The following is a 27,365-nucleotide window of genomic DNA, read 5'->3' on the forward strand; positions in this document are numbered from 1 at the left end:
CCGAGCCCAAGTCCCTAGTATCTGACATTGAAAAGCACAAAGTCCCACAGAAGGAAAACAAGCTCAAAATCAAAGGCCGTTCCGAAGTGAAGATGGCTGGAGTAAAAATACAGTGCACCCTAGCAGATTGTTTATGATTACCCCTTCACTTGAAGTGTCAGTGTCCCCTGCTGTTGTAATTGTTGCATCAATAAGCAGTGATGTGGTTTAATAGTATTTTTTTTTCTGCAACTAATGAGAGGTGACCGACTAGGGAGGAAATCTTCCAAAACTCCCAACTTTTCAAAAAGAAATTGGCTACTATTCAGGACCGATTCCATCCATCGCCCACGCATTCAGTTACCATAGTGATAAAAATATAAAAACCTAGATAGATTAGACAGGATTCTACTTGGACTCTTAAATATTTTTTTCACTTTTCTGAAGGCATCTGTAATATGTGGGAAAGTGACACTTGAGAATACAAGAAATAACTGTATTCCAACCCTCCCTCCCTACACGTATACAAATATCTAAATCGTATAACACACACTTCCTATCTGGAAGCCTCTGACGTAACAATAGATAACTGAAACAATTAGATCTTTGCTTTCTCATAATTAGTAATTTGGTTCCATTTCTTGTAGGAATAAGTTACTGAAGTTGGCTAGAGTAAGCAAACATTGAGCTCACTTGAATTTCATATTTATAGATTAACAAAATCCCTTTTAGATGATTGAAAAAAAGTTTTTGAAAAGTCTGCCTTGAAAGACATGTCTTCGTCTTTGTATCTGAATGGACAGTTCCTCATTTGGGGGGAAATATTTTTCTCGGGGCTCATTGTTTGAGGTGGAACATTTTCAGTAATGCCTTAGTACAATAATTTGCCTCAAAGAATCTTCTATGGCCTCCTGTTCCCCAGAAGCAGACAGGATTTCGTTTATATTGGGTTTATTTTAAACCACATCTGGGTGTCATGCAACAGATTTATGATTTTTTTTCATACACCAGATATTTTAACCGCCCTAACTCTCCCTTTGCTGCTGTCCAACTCCAACAAGAAAGTATGGCCCTTTTTGCCAGCTGCGAGGGCAGAGGGAGAGGGTAGGAGCTGAAAGGGAAAATGGACTGAATTAAAAGAAGATTTAACTAATATCCCCCCACCCCCGGCGCGCACTCTTTTAAAGCCTGTCGCTCCCAGTTACTGCAAGCTTTGACACTGTGTCCTATTTGAACTGAGGACAGGTCCTGTGAGATGCTATTTGCGGGCTGTGGATGGACCCCTCCGCTGGTCCCTTTTCCACAGCTCTTAAGCGATGTAACGAGGTTGTGTTGCTCTGATAGTTACAGAATAATAAATAAATAAACTAATAATAAATCTGAGTGGCTGAAATCAAATCCGTCGAGTCTGTAAGTAATTTAGCAGAATGGGATTTTCCTTTCTCTTGCCTGCCAGTGGATGCTCTTTTCCAAATTTCCACAGCGAGGGAAGCCTGCGATTTTTTTACATAATGATTTCAGCATGCAGGGCTTTTTTCCCCCCGCTCCCTCCCTTCCCTCCTTTTATTTCATGAACTAAATGTGTTGCTTACTCATTTGAAACAGACACTCACAAACTTTTAGAAATCTAATGAGTTTTGGGGGGGTGCCAGATTCTGTGGGTGGGGAGGTGTGTGTGTGTGCGTGTGTGCTCCGATTAAACCAAGTCTTTGTGCAACAGCAGCAGCAGGAGCTGCTTCTTCAGCAGAATCAGAGGTAGGAGAGCAAGGGGGCTCCGCTTGGACTTTTCTCCCTGGCACTGAAGCTTGAAGCCTCCTGCTGGCTCCTCGCGCGTGCAGCTGAGAGGAGCTGGCAGGCCCCGTGACATCACGGGACGCTGGGCGGGGAGAGGGGCTGGGACGGGAAGGCGCTGGGGGTGGGGGGGTGTTTTCCAGCTTTAAAAAGGCAGCCGTCTCCGCGCAGCCCTGCGTCAGAGAGAGACTTACAGATTCTTCATGCTCACTGATCAAAATACACCCCCCTGCATAAGACCCCGGGAGACGGGAGGGAGGGAGAGAGACGAACTTCCCAGGGGCTCCCTAGCAGGGCTCGCCGCAGCGCTACTGCCTGGGTTATGCCCACTCGCTCGCCCTCTCCTCTCAGTGACATTGCCCTGGGGACAGCTGCTGCCATCTAACGTTTCCCTTTAGGGTTTGGCTTCCACTGTGGGAGGGGAGGGGGGTGACACACAGCGCACCTCGGTTTCCAAGCAAGCCAGAGAGCGCGGAAGCGGGGCGAAAGAAGCGAGAGGCAGCGAGAGGGATCCCCCTCCTCTCCACCCCACTTTCACCCCCTCCTTGCCGAGTGGATGCCAAGCCCTGGCCTTCCCACTTCCAAGCACTTTCTAGCCGGACCTCCGGATCCAGCTAGAGGGAGAGAAACTTTGGTGGCTTTGCAGCGCTCTTCCTGCCCCTTCAGCAGCAGCAGCAGCATGAAATCAGCAGAGGAAGGTAAAGACCTGGGGTTTTCAGAAGGGTTTTTGCATGCCCCGTTGTTTGCTCCTGCTTGGGATTTGCATTTTAGGGAGGAGGGTGGAAGAGTGTGGCCGGGACAGTGCCCGGGGCAACTCGTGTCGGGGAGGAAGAGGACCGGCCGCTGCTGGCGCTGGCTGCAGTGATTGGGAAGCGGTGTCCCCCTGGTGTTTCCCCAAAGCAGCCTTGAGGTTTGAATGCGACTTTTTGCCAATAGGTGTCTCCTTTTCCTCTTGCGCTGCATGAACTTGGCCTTGGCTTCTGGATCCTTGAGCTGCAGGCGGCACAATAAAATACAATGGAGTGCTTTTTTGGTGGACCTGTCAGAATCACAGGCAGGGTCTGTTTAGATTTAACCCCAACAGAGCCATTTTTAAACGTATTTTGTAGTTTGATTAATGCAGGCTCAGGGTGGAACAGTTCTCTGTCCAGCTGAAGGCATCCCAGGATACTGTGGAGTTAAAGAATGGCTGTGTGTTAATGTTTCGCGGAGTTATAGTGCGCAGAGCGAAGTTAGCTTGTTGAATCATTTTTAACCACTAACTCCTGACATGCAAATAGCACATTTGAAACGACAGTATTATGATTAAGTGCTATATGGTTTTCAGCTAGAATACACCCTATAACTAAAACCATGTGTAACCTTTCGAAAAACTAGAAAACCTTGTAAAAACAAAAAGTCTCAGGGTAATCTGAAACCTAATAATGATGATCCCTCCTCCAGGGTATCAAAACAAACAAACAAAAGCTCCAAAGGTCCTACTACGTTATTCTTTCATGTACACGAGGGGGAATATTTTCTCACATCTACTGTACCCTAATTCATAACATGCAATTACAGTACACATTATGCTATTCACGACAACGCATTTCCTTTTTTTTTTTTTTTTAATGCTCTTTCGGTACCCATAGTCCCAAAATGTTCTAAATGGGAAAATACATTAGCCAAGTTAATGGGAAAATATCATGGGTGCAGGTCTTTTGAAATATTTTACTGTTAGCACATGTTTAGGGTTGCAAATAAGGTAACCTCTGACCCCTAGTTGTTGTTTTTTTAAACCAAGGGCCTGATCCAGTGACTTAAATGGGAGTTCTAGTCCCAGGACATTTTCTTCCCTAAGGCATCGGGAACCCGTGGCACTCTCTACAATAATAAAACTATTGTTTTACAGAATAGTATTACAATCAAAGCCTTTTGGTGGAATCACCATTCTTTTTGTTATGAATGACAGACTGTAGCACAGATAAGTCACTTTCCTCTCTTGGCAGGTGTCATGTACGTTTCAGCTTTCTGTTTTGGAATCAGTACAGTTACCGGGTTCAGTGTAGACTCAAGCCTTCAATCTTCAAAATGTGGGAGGGCGTTTGATATACCGCTCTTCAGTGTAATTAAAACCATCTTAAAAGGACATGGTGATTAAAAAGCTGATAGTGAAATTAGTCAATAGTGTTTATTCGAGCAGTTCTGAAGTATAGAACATGCTGCTTATTTTCTGAGTTTGCACAAGCATGCTAGGCTACTTTTTCAGTGTCTACCTTTTCTGCACAGCTGGTTTCACTAGATTTCAATTGAAAGAATCCTTCCCGTGCAATAACTACATATGCTACTGGATTATTGGACTCTGATACTGAAATCATTCAAACGCCTCTTTAGATGAAAGTTACGTATTGCAATATTAGTAGAGATTTCATGGCTTTTGCCTTCTTGAACTTTCAAATGCTGCATGCAGAGGACTTCCAAAATGTTTAACTTCAAAGACAGTTAATGTTCTAGCTTCAAAAAATAATCCCGAAGACAAAAAAGCAAAAACATAAATTGGGGGGGGGGGGTTAAAAAAAGAGAGATTCCTCTTTATTTCTATGGTTTCCTGCTTAATTAAATAACTTTTCTGATTCCTGTGCTAAAATGTCACAAGCTATCTGCAATAATTCACTTTATTGTTGATATATTTTTCAAGGGGCTTAGAAATTAGGCCAACAGAAAGAATGATCTAATGCAGTAAATACATAGGGGAACTCTACAAGTAAAGATTGACTCTCTGCAAATTAAGGCTTACCACTGCCAAGTGGCAACAATCAAATATGTTATTTTAAACTTTAACTGTGAAGAAACTATCGCATCACTCGGGGGGGGGGGGGGGGAGGAAGTTACTATGTACAGCCTTATGGAGCAGTACAATGATGCTTTGGAATCTACCAAAGTGTGGAGGGCTGTGCGTTAAAACTAATCAAACATTACTGTTATTTAAAGCTGAAACTGTCTTTCAGACTGTGGTGAACACAACTGGGGCGAGAGCCTCAGCTAGTATTAATTGTTATTGCTCCATTGAAGTCAATGGGATTATGACAATTTGCACCAGCTGAGGATCTGCCTCAAAGTCATTTGGGGGGGCGGAAAGAGTGTCGATGTAACCTTGCAACCATTCACAGAGTTTTTCTTCATAGAAATAGAACAGGTTTTCCCTTAAGAAATGAGGGTCTCCCTAGGTTAATAGCATTGTTTTAATCCAGGTTGTTAACAGACAGGACACATTCACTCAATCTTAACGCATTCCATCACTTGAGTTCTGTATTCCTACACAGTTCTTCAGAGGCGATGTGCCAATCTCAACATTTCACCGGCGATACTAATATTTGTTGGATTGGCAAATCAAACTGTCTGTGACTAAATAGCTCCGAACCATCGATCAATATCGAAGGTACCAGTGTGTAGAAACAAAAATGAAAACGATTCAATAATAAATGTAGCGGATATTTTGTAATGAGTCTCCCTTCCTCCTCGTGTATCATTGGCAGGGACTCAGATGGAGAACAAATATGTCCTGCTAATCACAAATATTTTATTACTATTTCATATGTTAAGGGAAGGTGAACCGGTCTGAAGTGATGGAAAACTAATCATTTGTAGGAATGATACTGACTTTATAGAATGTCTTCCCTTGGATCAGCAGTAATAACCTAATGAGTGACTATGAGCACTTGGGGGTTTTGTTGGGTTTTTTGGTCAGGAAGTGCACTTCTAGTTTACCTGCGCTTTTAGCGATAATTCAGAACCCAAAGGCTACAAAATATAAACATTTGCTTGAGAACTATTTCTAAAACAGGGCAAACCAAAGCGAAGTGTAGCTGGGTAAAAAGAAAATGAAACTCGCAATATGTAGGCTCAAGGAGAAGTTCTGCATAGGTTACCGGTTTGAGCGAAAAGTAGCAACGCCTAGAAAACCAGCGGCCACAAAGCCCAGCATTTTCAACTCCTAAAGTTAGGCACCAAATCCATATTTAGGCAGCAATACCTGGCCTGATTTTCAGGCTCGTGCTGAGCATTCCCACTGAAGTCAATAGCAGCCATGGCTCTTCGGCCTCTTTGAAAATCAGACCACGGTCTGAGATGTCTGAATATGGATTTAGGTTGATAGTGCTGGGCTGTAGAGGACAAAGAAAGAGAGTACATTTATTAGCCTTGGTTGAGAAGGCATTCCATTCTCCCACCATTTTCTTCTGCTCCCTCAAAACCTTTAAGCCAGGCACCTTAGTGATCCTGCTATTCCAGAGGGTTGTTTTAAGTTGATGCCAAGGCCTTTTACATACTCTGGTGATTCAGCCTTGCAGCTTAGAACAAACAGCTGGGGGCAAAGAAATAATGGAAACCCTGCAAAAGCAAAGAAGGTTGGTACACAAGCATTACACAATGTATTAGCAGTCTGTCCTGCCAATCGACTGCACAGATGTGCTATCCACAGCCACTACAGTCTGGTTCGCTCCAAAACCAATCCCCACTCAGCCTCCCAATTCTGGAGTTGTAGGTGAAGACTAGGGACATTTCAGTCGTTAGCAATATCTGTAACAATCAGACAATAAGTCAGAGACCACCACAAGTTCAACATCAGTTTAGTAAATTGCCTGAGGACAGATGTTGGCCAGCGCTGTGTAAATCATGAGAGATAATTTGTAACTGCAGCACAACACTTTGTGATGGAAAGAAAAAAACAGAATGAATTCTGATGCAAAAAAAATTGTATTTTCTTGGCACTTTGTAATGGAGTTTTCAGCCATTAGCCCGGAAAATGGTATTCCCTGAGTTTATAAGGGAATGTCGTTTCCATAACTGCTTTAAAAATATTCCTTTGAAATCCAGCCTTAAAAATTCTGGGAGCTCAACAGTTTCATCTCAGTCCTGGCTCCTGGGGCGGTGAGGTCATTTGCATTTTGTAGTCTTTAAAACTGGCTCGTATAATCCGAAATAAATATATTCCCAAATAGAGAAGAACAACATTCTTATAAAGTATCACTTTTAAAACAAAACAGGGCAAAATACAGCAGACACCATTCAAAGAGCACTGCAACTTTTCTTGTCAGCTTTAAAGGAGGGGGAAACAACGACGTTTATGTGAACCGCTAATTCGGGGAGGGGGGGGGGAGCATTGTGCTTCTCTTTTAGATTGTCAAACAATCTGCAAATTCCCCTCAGTATGAACTTGAAGACTTGGCCAAGGGAATTTCTCCTTTCCCCCACCGTACGTGTACAATACAATAGATAATATTAAAAGTCCCGTTGTAATGTGTTTTTATGGCAGTTGGCACTAGTGGGTGCTGCAACTAAATGCAAAATATTATGGCTAGCCAAAAAAAAAAAAAAAAAAAAAAAAAAAGAGAGAAAGAGAGAGAAAGGCAACCCAGGGGCACTGCTGTGACCAGAAAACGACATTTAGCATGTAGCACAGCTTTGCACTGCAACCTGAAGTCCCCAACCCACACAGACTGGCAAGCTGAACTCCTCATCATGAGGGCCCATTATTAAGGTTTGTCAGTTAGCCAAGAAGAGAGAACTCTCCCCCCCCCTCCCCGTTTTGTAATCAGTGCGGTCCGGGAAACTTGAAACCGGTGGCAATTAAAATGTGTCTGCCAATGTGGTGGAGTGGAACAGAAACCCCTTCATTTCCCAGGTTCCTACTCCATGGCAGCTCCCCCATCCCGCAGTACAACCACCCTCCAGCTCGCAGCTGTGGCTTGTGAGAGCCTCTGCAGTCTTTTCGCTTTGTTCATACTTTCTTGAGAGAGAGATTTTTTTTTAAAGGAAGTTCAGGAACATTGCAAAAATGGAGGGCGGGGGAGAGGGCTAGAGAGAGAGAGAGTGTTCATCCTGGCGGTATTAGTAACCACATAAAGCGGCGGAGCAAAGCGCTGTCAGAAGCGCGCAGACACGTGTCCGTAGGAGGGGGAGGGAAGGGAGCGTGGGTTTCAGTTTTACGGTTCACGTTAGCAAAAAAAGGGGACAGAAAAGAGACATCAGCAAGGGCAGCAAAACTGCCCGCGGCAATCGGGAGTTTAGCGAGGACCATCACTCAGCTTGACCCTCTCTGACTAATCAGCCCACCTGTCCAAGCGCCTCTCTGGTGGGGAGCGGGGCAGCGGGGAATCCTGAGCGGTCTCTTACCCCCCCGGCGCGAGTTAATTTTAAAACAAGGAACTAGCGAGAGGCAGGCAGAGCAACTCGATTGTTTATATAAACCCGGAAACATCAACAACGAGAGAGGGAGGATCAGAGACACAGACAGGGAGACACAGACAGCGGGGAGGGTCACATTACAGCCCAGAAGCCGCCTGCAGCAGCCGGGTGATTGTACCTGCAGCAAGCAGCTCCGGCTGATTGAATTACACAGAAATCACAGAGGAGACCAGAGCCTGCTTCTCCCACTGCTCACAGCCCCGGCGGCAGTTAACCCACAGCCTGGAGCGAGCCGCAGCCCATCGGCTCTAGCCCATCCCCCGGTATCCCAGCTCCGAGACACAACAGGCAGAGCCTGAGAAAAGTTGCGCCTTGCCGCCCAGCTGGTGGGGTTGGCGGCTTGGGCGCCGCGGCCGCCTCCTGAGACATGACTGGCCTGCAGGAAGACCAAGAGTTTGATTTTGATTTTCTTTTCGAGTTTAACCAGGGCGATGATTGCACCGGTGGCAAAGGTTGGTACAGACTAGGCAGCAGCAGCACCCCTTTGCCGGGGCTCAGGGCTTCCCTAGTTGTAGAGCTCTGACGACGTGCTCCATGTTGCAGGTGGCGTGGTGCTGAGATGCTATATGGGGGCACGTAGGAGTGACCACAACGCGGGGCTGCTCCCTGGGAAGGAATAGGAAAAGTAGTGGCGTGCTTGGGGGGCCAGGCGGAGGCGGAAGGGGGTTTGTATGGTTCTCTCTCTCTTTGTCCTAAGAACAGTACTGCTCCTAACAACAGGAGGTGGAGGCACCCCAGTGCTGCTTTTGCCAGATCCTGCGGCCCCCTGGATCCTCAGCGGTGTTGGGAGGAGGAGGAGCGGGGCAGATACAGGCTATAATGTTTGCAGGGAAGGGAGCCCTTTTGCATTTCTTGGTTTGGGAGCTGGGGTGGGGATGGAGAAAACATTCGACTTTTGAGGTGTACTTAGTCCAGAAAGAAAAATGTTATTTACTGAGTGTGCAATCTATTGAACAATCCTCGGTACAAACACAGAGGATGGTTGTCTATAGGAGTTTACCATCCAAATGAGAGAGAAGCCTGTAATATTAGGATCCACGTCTGAATTTTATGATAGCAGTTTTCAGGTATCTAAAAGGGTGTCATAACGAGGAGGGAGAAAACTTGTTCACCTTAGCCTCTAAGGATAGAACCAGAAGCAATGGGTTTAAACTGCAGCAAGGGAGGTCTAGGTTGGACATTAGGAAAAAGTTCCTAACTGTCAGAGTGGTTAAACACTGGAATAAATTGCCTAGGGAGGTTGTGGAATCTCCATCTCTGGAGATATTTAAGAGTAGGTTAGATAAATGTCTATCAGGGATGGTCTAGACAGTATTTGGTCCTGCCATGCGGGCAGGGGACTGGACTCAATGACCTCTCGAGGTCCCTTCCAGTCCTAGAATCTATGAATCTATGAAAATATTGTAGAGTTGGGGATGTTTGCATCTGGTGTTTTGGTTCCAACCTGTTAAAAAGAAGAGCTAGTGATGAAATCCGGAGCTGAGTTTGGATTTCAAACCTCCCCCCACCCGCTTCGGGGGCCAGGTGTGTTTTGATCTAGAATTTTGCTTCAGGCTTGTCTTTAGTTGATGTTGAGTTAGACGGTACAGTTCAGACTCCATGAGACACAGTGTGAGAGTCCAATGGCATTTTTTTCATCCTTGGGGCGAAACCTACTGTTTAGCACTGAAATTGGCATGTGGAGAGAAGAGTGTTGTCACTGCATCCCGAGGAGATGTCACTTGCCACTTTTTCAGTGCTGGAGTTGCTCCCAGTCACACGCAACTGGACCCTGTAATGGAATCTTGGAGACACCCATCCTCCACCTCCCTGAGCATCACTAGAGCTACATTCCAAAGTTTTGACTTTCAGTCAAAGCAACACTCCAAGTATAGTATTGCAGCTCTTCAGTGTGCAGGTTTAATGTGCTGCATTTGTGTTACTTACACAGTGACCATCTATTGCCCTCTCCTCTGGGACGTGCATGATGTCCAAATGCATTAATTAATAATGTCACAATGTTTTGCAAATCTGGATGCCACAAGTTAGGCACCTAGGGCTGAGATTTGCAAAGGGACCCAAGGGAGTCAGGTGCCCATTGAATTCCCTTAGGCATCTTGAAAATATGGACTTAAGCAACTAAATAGAAATAGTCTGATCTTCAAAAATCCTCTTTCTTAGATGCCTGGCCAGTGTCTCTTGCTTTCATGCTCAGGGTCTAACTGATCACCAAATTTGCAATCGGGAAGGAATTTTCTCCCAGATCAGAATGGCAGGGACCTGAGGGGGGGAAGAGGGGGAGTGAGCTCCTTTCTCTTTGTGAATTGAATTCAGACAGTGTGCTAGAGACTGTACAAATATAGAGGCCTGCTGTCTATAGGAGCTTACCATCAAAATGAGAGAGGGAATGGATCATTTCCTAGGGCTTGTCAGGGCATATCCAACCTAATCAATTCCCTGCCATTGCAGGAGACTCAGGCATTGGTGGCCCCTTGGTCTCTCCTGTTTTGTGCCTGTGGACTCCTGAGGACTAAAATGCTTTAGTCTAACAAAAGTCACTGGGCTTAAAAAAGTGCTTGAGTTAAATTTGATGGCCTGTGATGTGCAAAATGAGCAAATGGTCCCTTCTGGTCTTAAACTCTGTCAAGTCTGTGAAAAGGTGTTGAACAACTTTAGCTCCCCTTGAAGTCCATGTGAGGTGCCAGTTTTTGTCACCCTTAAAACAAAAACAAAACAAAAAAACCCGTGTATGTGTTCAACACTTTTCCAGAGGCAAACAGCACTTTGCAAGATCAGGCCCCTAAGGCTGTAGAAGGATTTAAATTATAACATAGAAGTTTCATTGGGGGGAGGAGAGAAGGGTAGTTCTAGGTCACCATATAGTGAAAAGTAGTATGCTTAGGAGTTGTCACAAAACAAGGGGTTCAGTTCCAATATTTGTTATTCTACTGTGTGATAACACAATACAAGGCCCAATATTGTGCAGTGCCATAATTGTCCATTGCATGTCATCGCATTGGGTGCAGACTATTGAGCTAATTTCCAAAATGGCACCATCAAAGCTCACGCCACGTGTCAAAATCCAGATGAATTTTTTGTTGGACATGTACTACGCATGCTCGGTAGCCACTCAGAAATGTAATGCCTTGATTTGCTTTGTTGTTTCAAATTTTTCTTTTCAAAATACCTAAGTTGTTTGTGACTGTTAGAACTTTATGCACCAAGCTTCACCTCCCAGGGAATTCTGGTGGCCAGATTGCTAAATAAATCAGGTTTATTATGGAATCCAAGACAAGTCCTTAATTATATTGGCATGAATGTCACCTATGGTGATCATAATAATTAATATGTCTTATTAAGATGCCACCAGTTTGCTACTTTACCTTAACAAAACAGTGACAATTAAATTCTTTAAAAAATCTGCTTGGGTTCTACATGATGGACATGTGACAATTAACTTGTGGTGCTTAAAAGGTATGTTTCTCAAAAGTCTCCTTGTAGATGCATTTCACCAAGGCTTACTAGCTAGGTGGTATTATTATTATATATGCCCTTTTTGTTGCATTATGGGAGGAGTCTTTTAACTAATTGATGAGAATGTTTTCTGACCACAGAAGGAAATGATTCCATGGCTATAATTTATTTATTAATAATTAATACAGTACTGCCTAGGGGACCCAACTGAGATCAAGGCCTCATTTTGCTAGGTGCTGTACAAATGCAGAGTAAGATGGTACTTTCCCAAATAACTTACACTCTAACTAGATAAGACAGATAAAGATGGGAGGGGAAACAGAGGCACAGAATGGCAAAGTGATTTGCCCAAGGTTGCACAGCAGGTCAGTGGCAGAGCGGGGACTATAAAATAGGTGTCCTGAGTCTCAGTCCATTGCCTGCCAGCACTGGACCATGCTGCCTTTCATTAGCTCCAAATCTATTTACAAATCACTCCCTGCCATTCAGATTATGGGTTGGCGTAGTACGAAATAACCTATTCTTAGGCATGAAATAAGGGTTATTTTAAATAATGCAGGTTAACAAGATTTATTAATACAGAGGAAAGATTAGAGCCTTATCAATTGCATGCTGCTAGGAAGAAAGAAGAGGATGACAAAATTACATACCCTTGTGAACGGTGACACTGGCCAGGTTTTTTTTTTAATAGCATTTTTCTTAAGGTATCTCCTCCCTTCATGGTGTTTGGTTAAAGTGTCAAACTAGAATATATTCTGAATAGTCTTGTTTCATCTGTAACATGTTCTAGGGTAATGTAATGAACCTCTCTTGGTAAATAGCTAGTTTCCTAAGGCTAAGTAGAAAGTGATTCAAATAGGTGTTGAACACATTAATGGTGCCTGACATGATATAAATCAGTATAAACATCTCAGAGTTACTATCAAATAGCTAAAATATATTAATTTTATGTAAATATAGTCTTTCTTTGAATCATTCACATTAAGAAATCTGAACACTGTTTAGCTGGATAATGGCATCAAATTGAGTAGGGTTGATAAACAAAAGGAACGGAGTAAGCTCCTGCACTGGTGCAACAAGCTCAGAAGCTCATTTGCATATTCAGTGCTACTGAGGATTGGGTCATGTTGGGAATAACAGCTGTGGAAATTAACAAAGCTTTTCTGGATCTCAGCATGCAAGGTAAGGCATGATCACTGCCTGGGGTGTTTGCCTCTGGAGAGGGAAGGAAACAAACAGTGTGTGTGAAAGGGCTTCTATTGTAGGGAAGCCTTACTTCCAATATTACTATCATTCAGGAATGAAGACGGTACCTCTTCCATAACAAAATCCTTAAAAGGCTGGTGAACATTAGAGCTAGTTGTAGTTTTAATTCAGGGAATTAAACTGAAAGCAAAGGATCATCTGAACTCAAACTGCAGGGGCTATTTTAGGAAGGCTTTGTTTTCTTTTCCCAATATGGGGCTAGATAGTGTGTAAGGGTACTGGCCTGCAGGAGGGGTGATCCAGAGCTGTCTCAACTTCAAAAGGAGCTCGGAAAGACACCGGTGAGTTGTGCCCACAGCATCGTCTCTTAATGGGGTGGAGGATGCCTTGCCTTTGGTGGCCAGCTAGCTTTGCTGTCTTGTGTGAAGGGGAAGGCTACGGCTGCAGCCCCAGAAGGGCACTAGCATGGAGCAGTATGGCAGGTATCCCTGGCTCCTGCACAGAGATATTGTGGGTGAGAGAGAGGCTGTGTGCAACCTTACCTCATTTCCTTCCTCCAAGCCCCAATCAAAAGTGCACCATGTGAGAGCAAGTACAATGTAGCCCTTTATAGTCCAATAGACAGAGGCCCCTGATTTTTAAAGGCATTTAGGCATTATGTTGCTCAACATTGCAACACCTAACTGATTTAAGAGTCTAAATGTCATTTAAGCATTTGGGATAGCCTAGTCAATGGGGTCTTGGCTAGTAAATCCCAAAATTCCTCTTGTAAATTACATTTAGCTCCTAAATCAGTTAAGTGTGGTAATGTTGAGTGCCACAATGCCTAAATACCTTTAAAAATTGGGACCTAAGGCATATGAAGTTCATGTGACTCACTAATGGTCATTCAGTAAGCCAAATGGTATTGATTCAAATTGAATTGTTTGATGATCTCTGACTCTCCTAGATTTCTGCACCAACTGTGTAACTGTGCCAGCACTTCAAAATGTGTATTGTAATTAATGTTATGAAATTGATAAAATACAGGTGAAGAGAGAGAACACAGTCAGTGCTCAAATGATAAGAGGATTATTGGATATTATTTATTAATGGAATTCTAGTGTATTTCATCACGGTGTGAATCCTTTACCTGGTCTCTGCTGCCTTGTCCCAGAAACCAGTGTAGGCCAATAGACTTGTTCTATTCCAAAATCGAGTTAACTGGAACCAGTTGGAAGCGTACCATAGTGGAACTTCTAGTTGTATGTGATTTCAGTGCAATGTATTTGATCATGTTGTTCATATTATATTCTCTCCACCCTGGTTTTTTAACTATTATTTATTTTCTCTTTGGGGACCATGGCTCACTTACACCAAGTGCAAGTTTCTGTCTGCAATATCACTGCAGTCTTTCAGCTCTGTGGTTTGAAGGCAGAATTCTGCTTTTAAGGTTTGTATCCAAGACAGTTCAGAAGAGTGCCTTGGAGATACAGAAACTCAATTTCCCCAGAGATGATTTGCCTTGTTGTGCCACCAAAATACCAATATTTTCAAAAGTACCAGCCTCCAGTATTTGAACTACTTTGCATGTCTGTGTTATAGATTGCCCAGGAATGCCAGTGTTTTCATGTGATTATAGCATCATGCTCCACTAAGACTCAGTAGGCTAGTAGGTTAGTATATATGTGCAACACACCTCATGTCATTCATTTTTTTTTTTCAGAACACTATAATTATGCATCTTCAAATATAAATGCCGGTTTGCCTCTAAATGTGGCACATTCCTCATTGTCAACTGCATGTCATGGCCTTCAGACATCCAATCCTGTCATTTCAATTGTCCCATCAACAAATCATCCTTCTGGATATGGAGGACACATTGATGGTGGGGCCTCTGGATATTATCTGTCTCCAAATGTCAGACCTAATGGAGCTCCAGCATTAGAAAGCCCCAGAATTGAGATAACCTCGTATCCGGGACTGCATCATAATAACAACCAGTTTTTCCATGATGCTGAGGTTGAGGAAGCTATCCCAAATGCCAAGCGATCACCTTCTACTGCCACTTTGAATTTACCAAACATTGAGGCTTACAGAGACCCATCTTGCTTGAGTCCAGCAAGTAGTTTGTCTTCCAGAAGTTGCAATTCTGAAGCTTCCTCCTATGAATCCAATTATTCTTATCCTTATACTTCGCCCCAGACATCTCCATGGCAGTCCCCATGTGTGTCTCCTAAGACCACTGACACTGAGGAAGGATATCAACGCAGTATGGTGGCCTGTACTTTGCTTAATTCACCAAGACATTCTCCATCTACGTCTCCCAGAACAAGCATTACAGAGGAAAACTGGCTAAGTGCTCGCAACTCAAGACCATCTTCTCCCTGTAACAAAAGAAAATACAGCCTAAATGGTAGGCAGACCTCTTACTCACCACACCACTCTCCGACACCTTCTCCTCAGAGTTCTCCTCGGGTTAGTGTAACTGATGATACATGGCTGGGAAACACTAACCAGTATACCAGTTCTGCTATAGTTGCAGCTATCAATGCCCTTACCACTGACAGCACAATAGACATGAATGATGGGATTCCTATTAAATCTAGGAAGACTGCAATAGATCATACTCCATCCATGACTCTCAAGACTGAACCAAGTGGTGAAGATCATGGGACCATATCACCAACTGCTGATTTATCACCAGAAGAGTTTTCTGGGTTTCAGCACATCAGGAAAGGAAACTTCTGTGATCAGTACCTTTCCGTGCCACAGCATCCATACCAATGGGCCAAACCAAAGTCTCTGTGTCCTACATCATACATGAGGTAAGGTTTCCTGAATCTATGAAGAAATTCTAACAACATTTTTATATGTACTTTTTCTCCTTTTCCTGTTCAACTATCCTTTCCCAAACACAGTTCCTCCCACTTCTCCGCCTGCAAATATTTAACTGCAAATATTTAACTGCTCTATTTTGCCATTTCATAATATTGCATCTTTGGAGTGTGGAGTGACCCTCATGAAAACACTGAGTGGTAAAAAATGCAGTTCTAAGAGTCACTCATCTGGGGGTTAAACTGGTAAGACAGTATTCTTTTCCCAGGAGACTAGAACCCCATTCCTGGCAGTCTAGAGACAAGGAATACAGGTACAGTCAGAACCATGGCTCTGTCAGTCAGTAGGACAACATGGTGCTGCTACACCATTGGATTTATTTAATTAGTTCAACATTTCATTTTTTCCCCTCATAAAATAATGACATGCCCCACAGGTATGCCTGCTAATGGGGGTCTTCCAGGGCTCTTTCCATGTTGACTTTTTATTCAGGGCACAAAAACACAACATGACTTGGTTATTTTATGCAGTACAATACCCTTATACACTATGCTCCCTTCATCTGAAAGCTACATCTGCCTTTCTTTGCGTGGAAGGACAAAGGATTTTTCTGACATTGTTCTTTCAATTATTAAAAAAAACTTCATTGGAACTAGTAACACAAATAGATCCTGTCCCATTTATTTATCACAACAGTAACACTGTATTGTCAGCAAAGAAAAAGATAAGTTTTGTTTTCAAATAATTCAAATGCTAGTCTAAGACCTATAATTCTGATCATAAAAGTCAGTGAATTTTCAGGCACAACAAGCTATGTACTTTGATGAAAGTTAAACTTAAACCGTGTTTTTAAAAGTGAAGAGAAAAGGTGGCTATGTAGGGAAAACACCTATGCCCACCACCCTCTTCTCTCCCCACTTCACACTTTAATCAATGCGGCATCTTCCTATCAGTGGCATCTTCCTATCATCTTCCTGTTTTCAAAAGTCAACTAAACAAATTGTGGCACCTTGTATCACAACAAACAGTACTGTGCCTCTTCAGCCTCAAACCCAGTCCTCCTCCTCCTCCTCCTTTGTAGGTAGAATGGTCTCAAGCATCTGTTTGAGTTCTCTTTAGCAGCCTGATCCTGTACAGTGCTGATCAATCCTGGGAGGGGCTAAGCACTCTCAGGGCAGGTCTTCACTACGGGGGGGGGTCGATTTAATATACTCAAATTCAGCTACACGAATAGCGTAGCTGAATTTGACCTATCGGAGCCAACTTACCTCGCTGTGAGGACGGTGGCAAAATCGACCTCCGCGACTCCCCGTCGACGGCGCTTACTCCCACCTCTGCTGGTGGAGTAAGAGCGTCGATTCGGTGATCGATTGTCGCGTTCCGACGAGACGCGATAATTCGATCCCCGAGAGATCAATTTCTACCCGCCGATTCAGGCGGGTAGTGTAGACCTAGCCTCAGTTCCAATGAAGTTGCTGGGTAGTGAATGCTCAGTGCCTTCCAGGATTGGGCCCTTGGTTTGTATAGCACCGGACAAATCCCTTGGGGCCTTCTTACATATTTAAAAAGGCTTTTGTGTTCTCCCTCCAAAGGTATAAACTAGTCTAAATTCATTGAAAGAGGCTTGCTTCTTTTTGTTTAAAATTTCCAGGGAAATAATATGACAATTTGACAAAAAATATCTTTCAGTTACAGAGAGCCTCTCTTCACGTTTTATTATATACACTCAGAATGCACACAACATTCCTATGTGCTAATACAAACAAAAAAGGTGAAATGTACAAAACTAAGCATCCGTATGCTGTGTATTTAACATTTTTTCCACTGTTTTGGTCTTGTGTAAAATATGTTTCCTGGTTTGCAATATGTTTCCATGTGATCTCATTAACTTGTGCTCCAGGGCAGCTGGAAGCTACCGTAGAAATGAGATTTTAAGTTATTTCACCAATCAAATACACTGACCAAGCTTCCTTCCACAAAAAATACCTCTCGTTTTATGTATATGAAAGAGTGCTGGGCAATTGAACACAGACGTCAACAGGATCACAGACTACGCAATAGAAATTGTTATTTTAAATCTTTCCAAAAAGACTGGATAAGAATTTGTCACAACAGGTCTGGATTTTTTTCCTGTTATTTTACACATCTGTTCTATTTCAAATGCTGGAATTGTAGGGTTAGGTTCCAACAAACAGCACACATTCCAAAATCCACTCTGTCATAAGGATTTTTAGATAACCATATTTAATGACCTCCTGTATCTCTTCCTGAATATGTATTATAATTTTAATAAAAAGAAAGGGTGATTTGGAAAATCACTGAATTTCTTTCTTTACTTTTCTTAACCCCTAATTTATTAGTTTTCTTCAACCAGACCCTCTGCCAGTGCTAAGGGCCACATCCCTTTAGATTTATCTACACGGTCCTTAGACAATAAAGGAAACTATTTTTTTAAAATTGTTTCTAAAATTGGTGACCTTTTTGCACTTACTGTATTTAAAACTAGTCCAATAATTTTAGAGTTTACAGGGGGAAGGAAGGGAGGAGAGCGAGAAAGAAGGAATAGATAACTGGGCAGAATAATTCCTACCTCAACCGAGACTTGCCTGATTCTATGGTCCTTGTGTACATTAATTTCAGTATGAGTTCAAAGCATGCATAAGGATTGCAGGATTGGGCCAATTTAGACTCTGATCCCTATTCTGAGTTTAATGGCAAAACTCCCATTGACTTCAATGGGAGCAGGATTGGTTGGATGCTTAGATCCCAGTCCTACACTGGGGTCTGCTAGCATGAACCCTTATGCTCACAGAGAGACCCAATGAAGTCCCTGGAACTCTGCATGGGTGTTGTGGATTCCAATGCAGAACTGTATGTATCTACATAGAGTTCCATTCAAGGCACGTGGCATTAGAAGATGTCGATGAATTGAGTCTGCCCCCATGGCGCTCTCTGCAGGATCAGGACCTTAGCCTTTAAACTTGTATGCTGAGCTTTAGGATGCAGAACATGTTTATAAGGGAAACAGATATTTACAAGATACATGTTCAGTGATATAAGCTGAGTGATAGCAATGTGAACCTTTTTGCTGCAAGCAAAAAGGAGTATCTGCTATCTAAAATTCTCCATCTATGTAGGAAAATACTCTACTCTAAAGGTAAATTATTATATGGAGGGTAAAGAAGAAAGGAAGGAAGATAGAATATTATGAAGATCACTTCCTAGTGTTTATTCCAAGATCTTTGTTATTAGGCTGTCTAGTGCTTATCTCACTTTTATTACATTCGTGATTTATCTGTAGACTCCATAAAACAAAGCAAGTGTAAAAATGTGACTCGGGCATCCTCTTGAATTGTACCTGTCTCAACAATCTGTAAAACGGATCATCTTCCGTTTGTAATTCCTCTTCTAGACTAAATGCAGTACTTAATTAAAAGGAAACACCTTATCAGCCATTTGTTTTAGAAACAGATATTTTTCTGTATTTATCAAGCAATCTCTATATAAGTTACATCTCTCTATATGTACCTAACATACTTTCTCAAAATGTTTTTGGGCTAATGTTTACTAAGGATGATAAGTTCAAAATCAAACTAGAAATACTAAATTTTATTTCACTTTTAATCTTGGGCATAGATAAAGACAATATTGTGACCAAACAGTATTTAGGATTTTTTTAACAAAGAAAATAGGCTTTAAAATCATTATTTGCATGTCCAAAAATTCTCTTTGTAGTATCAAAAACAACTGGCATCTCACTTCACAAAAATTCCAGATTTCTGAAAACCTCATGTAGGATATGTATTTCTGTCTGTTGAGCTGATAGATGTGTATGTCTGGACTATATAACATTTGAAATTTCCTAGAGACTTTACTTGTCCATTGAAAAGCAACAGCTTCCTTTTGTATATCATACTTATTTTATCACATGAATCCAAAAAGCGTGATGGCCCGTAACATTCGTGTTTGCATTAATTGTAGGGCAGTATAGTATTGCTACATTCACTGGTCATGCATGGTATGTATGAGGTGTACCACATGAAAAGGAGCTTCCAGGAACTGAATGTCAGTTTCAGGTGGGCTTATAAAAGCTCCCTACTATGTTTTCTTGTATGGCTTATTTTTTCTAAAAGTTGAAAGCTAACTTTTTAGCTGCAGTCTCAATTTTTCAGCCTTAAAAATATACATACAAGTACTTGTGCCCACAGAAATGCACATTCATATATATATAACACACACACACACACACACACACACATGGAAGCTGTAATTTACAAACACAAATTGTGTGGCAGGATACCCATCTACCTGAGTGGCAAACACACATTTGGTCTTTGTGCATGTGTACTTTTTTTTCATGGAATTGGTGTTAGATTCTTAAACCTCCAGTTTTGCAAACTCCAAGTGTTCAAAAATCACAAATCAGCACTCTTCCCCCCCCCCCCCAATATATTTATTTAGGATTCTTTTTCTTTACATTTCCCCTTTCTCCTTCTTGCAGTCAGGCAGAATTGAAGCTGTGCTTAGAGGAGTGCATGGGCTGCTCCATCGGAAAGTATTGCACCTCAAGGGGTCACAGAGTTGGGGAGGCCATGGCTCCATCCCATAAAGATGAGCCAGCAGAGCTGTCCTGGGAGGTTAAGTAAGTAACACCCAACAATGGGGTGTAGCAGTGGGCACACAGTCTCTGTGTGCCTGAAGTATCTCTAGCTATAGTATCCTACTCCCTATAACAAAGCATCTTCAGGACTGGTATCAGTTCTCATATACCCACATGTTATATTTGTTGTTTAGATAAAGTTGATTGCTATAGTATCCTGTGGGGCTGAGGTCCTGAGCTTGTTCGATTGTTGTAATACGGTTCTGAGGGCTACCCTGAGGCAGTGGCTTAGTTAAACTGAACTCTTCCTTCCCATTGTTTTGGAATCTGTCCAAGCTCCCTTGTGAGATCTTTATTAATGGCCTTTGTTTTGGTTTTTTTGATGGCTAGTTTTAGCATAGTATAATATTAAATTCAGAGCAGTGAGGGAGGCCTCCAATTTTTAACTGTGCTCTTTTTATGAAATATTTCTTTGCTGTTTCCATGCTCTTGTCTGAAAAATCAGTAAGAATAAATTTTTGTCTATGCCAATACCTTTTGAAGTATAGGCTTTAGGATGCTCAAATTCATAAGGATTGCCCCTGAGCATCATAATAATAATTTATATTTATATACCACCTTTCATCCTGAAGAATCCCAAAGTACTTTATGAACTAGAAACAGGAGTCACTTGCTTCACATACCAAGGAAATGCAGCCACCTCTGTAGTGGAACATAGCATCTGTTTTAACAGCCCACGGCGGCATTTCTCTACTGTGTAGGATAGGAAGTGAGAAAAATCTATGCAAATAAACCTGCAGGGGGAATATACAGTAAATATATTTCTCATATTGCAAGCGCTTCAGGACTGTGACTGTGTCTTCACGTGTGCTTTTACAGAGACTTATCCTATGAAACTTCTGTCTTCATTATTATCTCTGAGTTCTAATATAAATATTACTAATAACAATTATAATAGGTAGGCCAAGTATAACTAGTTACCACACTGGAATCTAGCTAGGGCATTGGTACTAACTACCCTATTCTTGCAAAAAAGTATCATGAGATCTTTAATAATCACCAGCAGTCAGGATCTTCCTTTTAAACTATAGGTAAGGCTGAACTGCTGTTTTAAACTAAATGTTGTTGTTCTTAGGGTAAAGATGAGATGTAAACTGTTTATTTAAAAAAAAAAATGAATTGTCATGAAACTAAAGCTTACCATAGAAATTGGCATTAAGAAAGAAAAAACTTTCTCTTGACATGATATCAGAGATCTTTCCTAAACATTATTAACTACTCGCATCTAAAAATATCAGTTAAATAAATACAAGACTTTTAGAAGGACAGCACAAAGGTTTAAGATAGACCAGTACATTCCAATTTAATGACCCCATACTTCAGAAGCTTCCCCATTTGAGAAATTTTATTCATAGGAGTAGGCTTATTGAACTCAGTGGGAGTAATTGCATGAGTAGATATATTCAAATGCATAAGTGTTTGAGAGCTCAGGCCCTAAATCTGTCCAGCTGGCCTAATTCTCAGTTGCACTTTTCCGATGTTTAGGGCAAGGATGGATGTGAGCGAGGGGAAGGGAAGATGGCTTATAAAAATGAATAAAAGGCACCTTAGCATTCCCACATTCTGGGCTGTCCAGGGGCAAGACTGGTGCCTGGTATAAACTTAGGCTTTACATCCCATGGTCTCCTAGCAGAGGATAGTCATGGTGAAATATATTCCAGCCATGTCCCCTATGCCAGGGGCTGGCAGCAGGGCCAGTGCAGAGACTTCACACCAGTTTTTCAGTGGTTAGGAAGACATTTTGCACTGTGAATATTCTCAGGGGTTGTTTCCACTCACTTTAGGGCCTCATTACACTACCAGAGTGATAAAGAAGGGCTTAAGAGGGCCTGATTCTCAGTCACCCTGTCTTTGTACTTAGGCATTAGAACAAACATAAGGCTTGATTCTCCAATACACCATTTTTACACTGTTGTAACACCATTGACTTCAATGGATTACTCTTGATTTACAATGCTATACTGGAAGTCAGATCAGAATTAGGCCTCATGTAAGATCAATCACAGTGCTGAGACCCTTAAATATGACAGGATCAGTTAAAGGGTAAAATCTGCAAAAGTTTATGAGCACAAGCTCCTTTTTGAAAAGTGATGTAGGCATTTAGAAACCTGCATCCCATTGACTTTCAGTAAGACTTAGGCTTCTAAATGCCTATCACTTTTGAAAATGCAGCGTAGGCCCAGAAATCACTTAGAAACCTGTGAAAATTTTACCCAAGATCTTTTTTATTTCAACTGACATGATAACATACTGCTTAATATATTCTTTGTCCGCTAATCTAAATTTTTTTCTATTAAAGACTGAGGTCAGTTAGAGTGGCTAATCTATGATTGATTTAATCACATGCTTTATCTGGGTAAGTGAAAAAAGTCACTTTTCATCAATCTTGTAGCCTGACTTATGTCCTACTGAGTTAAGGTGATCCAGTTTTTTTTTAAAATTTAACTGACTTGAAACAAGCAGGCCTGCTTATGGCTTTTAGAAGGATCACAGCTGGATTTATCATGTCACAGGATAAAACTTTCATTCTTGAGAATGAGAATCTGGTGTGAACAAGTCCATGGAGCTACACCAATTGAGGATCTGTCCCGGTGTTATTTTCTCCACTACAATGGGGGCTTCACCAGCTTGTAGAGTTGAGCTCTCCCAAATTGATAGGGATCTTTTCAGCACTCAGATTAATTTTTTAACACTAAAATATTTGCTCCATGATTTTTTTCCTTTAACCATATTATGCTGCAGGAAATTAAGTGCATGATGAAGATAACCTAAAATAGGAAATAGCTCTGACAGCCACAGCCCATGAAACTGTTAAATTCATCACTCCGCTTCCTTTATCAGGAAAACTATCATTAATTGTCAATTTATTATCAGTCAGGATTCATAGTGGAATTTTGATGATTGATAGGAAGCTAACAGCAAACCAGATTTTTATGACCAGTGTTACATTAGAATCAGTAACTTTCCTTTGTATTTTACAATTTTAAGTGCTAATTTAAAGGTTTTCAACAAACAAAATCAGGGGAGATCAGGTTATTTTCCAGTCAGTTTCATGTCTTTTATTATTATTTTTATTATTAATTATTATTATTCCTTTTGCACTTGAGGACTCTAAGGTTTGTGCTGGTAGTTGGATTAGTGCTTTTTTTATTTAGTGGTAAAATGTCTTAATCCAAGAGATAAAAGATCCATCAAATATGAACATACCTAAAACCAGAAACATCTGTTTAAATATGTGTGCTGATCATCAGCAGGAGATATGCAGGTGTTTTGCTCTGGTCTTTGTTATTTATTGTTGCAGTCAAATAGAGTTTCTCCAGAAAGTTTTCCAGGAATCTTTCAGGCAGAAGTATATCCAGAATGCAATATGTACACAACGGTGGTCTTAAACACTTGCCAGCTGCCTTTCAATAACTAAGGGCCAGGTTCTGCTTGTGTGAATACACAGTGCTGGGGGAGGGCGTAAGAGACCCTATCATCCTTCATCTCCTTCCCCCTTTTGTTGCCTGCATAAGAACCAGACAGAATTGCAGTCCCTGTGCTTGGGTGAGCTGCTTTGCCCTTAATGCTTCAGGGGTACACAGCACACCTAAGTGTGGTAGGCAGGCCATGGTCCTGCTGCTCTCTTGCATCATTTGAGGTGCTGGCTGGCCATGTTGAGAGTAGTAAGCCAGCATCCCATAAAGAGGTGTAGTAGCAGCATGTTCTCCTTCCACACTGAGGAGTTCCAGTAGGCACTCTGCAACTCTACCACCCAGAGCTCTGCCAGGGCAGGGTAGCTCCAACCCAACCCTTACTGTGGGCTGTGCCTGAAGGTACTACTGAGCCCAAAAGATTTCATTTTGCCCTCATTGTATTCAGTGGCAAGCTTCCCATTGGCTTCGGCGGTGCAGTATCCAACCATAAGTATTAGCAGAGAAATAACTTCAGTACCTACAGTTTTCAAGATATATTCTATAGTAAGTATTAAAAAAAAGTACAAGAGAATCTTAGATACCTAGATAACCATGTTTGTGCAGCACCTAGCACCGTGGAACCCGGGCCCATGACTGGGACTTCTAGGTGCTACTGCAATACAAATAATTTAACAAGAAATGTATCTTAAGGAAAACTGGAAAATAAGGGCAACTATAATACTGTAGGTATGTAGTATGTGTATGTATATATAAAATAAATTGCACAAAAAAAGATGTTTAAAGAACATTATTAAGGTTGCAAAGTCAAGCATGCAAGTTAGGATATGCCAGACTTAAGGTTTCCTGTGCAAATATTGAAAAAACAGAAACGCCCACCATGTGGCATCATATTGGCATCTACATCATATTGGCATCATCAGGCAGGTTGGAACCTTGAGATACACTACACTGATTTCTGCCACTTGGGCTAATGGAGTAACTAATAGTAGTAGATTGTCATCCTCTGTGGACCAGCACTAGCAGGAGAGGAGACACACACTTTGCCAGATAATTTCACAGATATTTGCTGACAGCAGGGGACTAGTGAGACTCTGGAATCTTGGGTTTCATTTCAGGATCTGGAGGGGTGTGTGCCCTCGTGTGTGTAGGCGTGGCTTGACATGCGTGAGGCCTCATTTCTTGGGCGACAGGATTACGGAGGTAAATGGAACAGCACAGACTCTTCTGCCCATTTCCCACAAGCTTTCCCCCTTCTGCCTTAAATCTGTCTGAGGTCTGGTCTATACTACCCGCCTGAATCGGCGGGTAGAAATCGACCTCTCGGGGATCGATTTATCGCGTCCCGTTGGGACGCGACAATCGATCCCCGAATCGGCGCTCTAACTCCACCAGTGGAGGTGGTAGTAAGCGCCGCCGACAAAAAGCCGCAGAAATCGATTTTGCCGCCGTCCTCACAACGGGGTACATCGGCTGCAATACGTCGAATTCAGCTACGCTATTCACGTAGCTGAATTTGCGTATCTTAAATCGACTCCCCGCTGTAGTGTAGATGTACCCTGAGTCCTATCTCTTTTCTCCCCTCTTCCCCCGGCTCCTTATCCCAGTCCTATTTTCTTTGCCTAATCCCAGTCTCCATTCCCCCAGTCTTCTTGCCCACCCAGTCCTAATCTCCCTCCAGGGATCTCAGTCTGACCCCATCAGTATCCTCCCCTGCTCCTTATCCCAGTCTTCTCCCACCCATGCCAGTGCCAGTTTCACCACTCCTTTTCCCAATCTATTCCTTTTCCTTCCCCCGTCTGTCTCTTGTCTGCTTTGCATTTGATTCAAGCAGCTTCCTTTTCCCCATGCTGGAACCCAGGCAGCGTGGAGGGTCATTGAGAGGACAGAAGAGATGGGCTCCCTACTCTCAGTTCCTGTACCCCTCCCCTCTTGGGTCTGTAGCCACCTTTGACCCTGTAGACAAGGGCTAGAGCACGTTTAGCCACTATGTGAGGATGGTGCATGTACAGTCCAGACGCAGGTGGGAGCTATGAGGGTATGGCGTATGCTCAGTTGCTCTATGGGGATGGCATATGCATTCTGGTCAGCACTGGGAATGTGAGAGTATGTCTATACAGGAAAGAAAAATGTGAAGCTGGCCCATTCCAGCTGACTTGGGCTTGCAGGGCTTAGGCTGCAGGGCTGTTTCATTGCTGTGTAGACATCTGGGCTTGGGCTGGAGCCTGGGCTCTAGGAACCTGTCGGGTGGGAAGGTCTATAAGACTATAACAGGGTTCAAAAAAGAACTAGATAAATTCATGGAGGATAGGTCCATCAATGGCTATTAGCAAGGATAGGCAGGGATGGTGTCCCTAGCCTCTGTTTGTCAGAAGCTGGGAATGGGCGACAGGAGATGGATCACTTGATGATTACCAGTTCATTCCCTCTGGGGCACCTGCCATTGGCCACTGTCAGAAGACAGATACTGGGCTAGATGGACCTTTGGTCTGACCCAGTATGGCCATTCTTATGTTGAGCATACCTAGTGACAATGGAATCTTTGGAGATTTTAGCTATTAAGCTAATAAGTCTCTTCTGAAGTGTGATTTTTTTTTTTTTTTTTGGAAAGTTTATAACTTGGCCTGCTCCAAAGCATGGTGATATTAGAGCTGTTCAAAGTAAAGGTCACCAAAAATGTGTAACATGTGCAAACCAGCATTTTTTCCCGTAGCTTAATTCTCAGAAATGGCTGAATCATTTTGATTATGACATTTTCCAAAAAACTCAGTCTGAGGAGACACCCAGCCTGGAAAATCTCAGCCTAAATGGTTAACATTTGGCAAAGTTGAAACCAACTGAAAATAAGGTCTTATAATGGGAAGTGTTGGGCAATACAGTGCTAGCAGCCCGGCCTATAATTACATACATGTGCTCCCAGTTACAAATTAAATGTGCTGGTAAAAAGATACTGAATAAAAATTAAAAAACAATTAGCTTTTATCACATATCTAGACTAAGGCCCCAATCACGGAAAGACTTGTGACTGGTCTTAACTTTATGTGTTGAGTCAATGGGACTATTTGCAGTGGCTCAAGTAAGCAAGTGTATTTCTGTAAAGTGTCAGGTCCTAAATAACAGACAAGGAGAGGAGGATATTGGGCTTCTGTCTGTCAAAAGGTTTTAGTGGTGACACAAACGATAAGAGTCTTGACTGGTTTGTGAAGCCAGCAGAACTCTGAGATGTAATTTTCTGCCTCAGATTGAAAAGGTGCTTGCTTGTACACTATGTGCATTCAATAGGAAACCTCTCTTGTGCCTGTGGCCTCCTTTAAGACAACTAATTTCTATGAAAGAAGGTGATTTGAAAAGAAGGAAAATGCATTGCATGCCCCCAGCATAAAGTCCTCACGGTTTTAATTCCTTACGTTATTGTATTGGAAATATTTTTTTAAAAATATTTTGTTCTCATCTTTGCTGGATGCCATGGAGCTGTGTTCATGTCAAAGGCCTCCAGCTGACTAAGCAAGCAGCAGAGCCTGACAGGGTCGTTTAGGGGATGCTCATAGTTAACTGGTATAATGTCTTGGAGTGTATGGAACACTATTTATGTGTTATAACATTTGAAATGACTGGTACACATTTGATCATTCATCATTGGCTTGTCTCTGCTGTATGCCCATCTCAACGTGTCTTTTTGTAAAATAAGCCAACCATAGACAGAGGGTATCTCTGGTGGATTATCTAATGCAAGTGTCAGAACTTCGAACTGTCCCATTCACAGCACTATTTCACTCTCCTCAAATCCTGGCTGTAGCCTAAGAATGGCTATATTGGGTCAG

General features: G+C 42.2%; 1 protein-coding gene across 4 annotated transcripts in view; it reads left to right on the forward strand.

Annotated features, from left to right (window-relative positions):
- Window positions 1-1,967: 1,967 nt before the first annotated feature.
- Window positions 1,968-27,365, forward strand: part of NFATC1 (nuclear factor of activated T cells 1) — a 146,828-nt gene continuing 121,430 nt past the window's right edge. For 3 of the 4 annotated variants that reach the window (XM_054020262.1, XM_054020265.1, XM_054020263.1), the window contains exons 1-2: window positions 1,968-2,468; window positions 14,360-15,461. In XM_054020262.1, the coding sequence (XP_053876237.1) occupies window positions 2,327-2,468; window positions 14,360-15,461 (1,244 nt within the window). In that variant the 5' untranslated portion in view covers window positions 1,968-2,326. Of the gene's footprint in view, window positions 2,469-8,064; window positions 8,448-14,359; window positions 15,462-27,365 lie in introns of those variants that run through there. The other variant, XM_054020264.1, reaches the window with a different exon arrangement.

This window comes from Malaclemys terrapin, chromosome 2 (assembly GCF_027887155.1).
Source record: "Malaclemys terrapin pileata isolate rMalTer1 chromosome 2, rMalTer1.hap1, whole genome shotgun sequence".
In the NCBI taxonomy this organism is placed as follows: domain Eukaryota; kingdom Metazoa; phylum Chordata; order Testudines; family Emydidae; genus Malaclemys; species Malaclemys terrapin.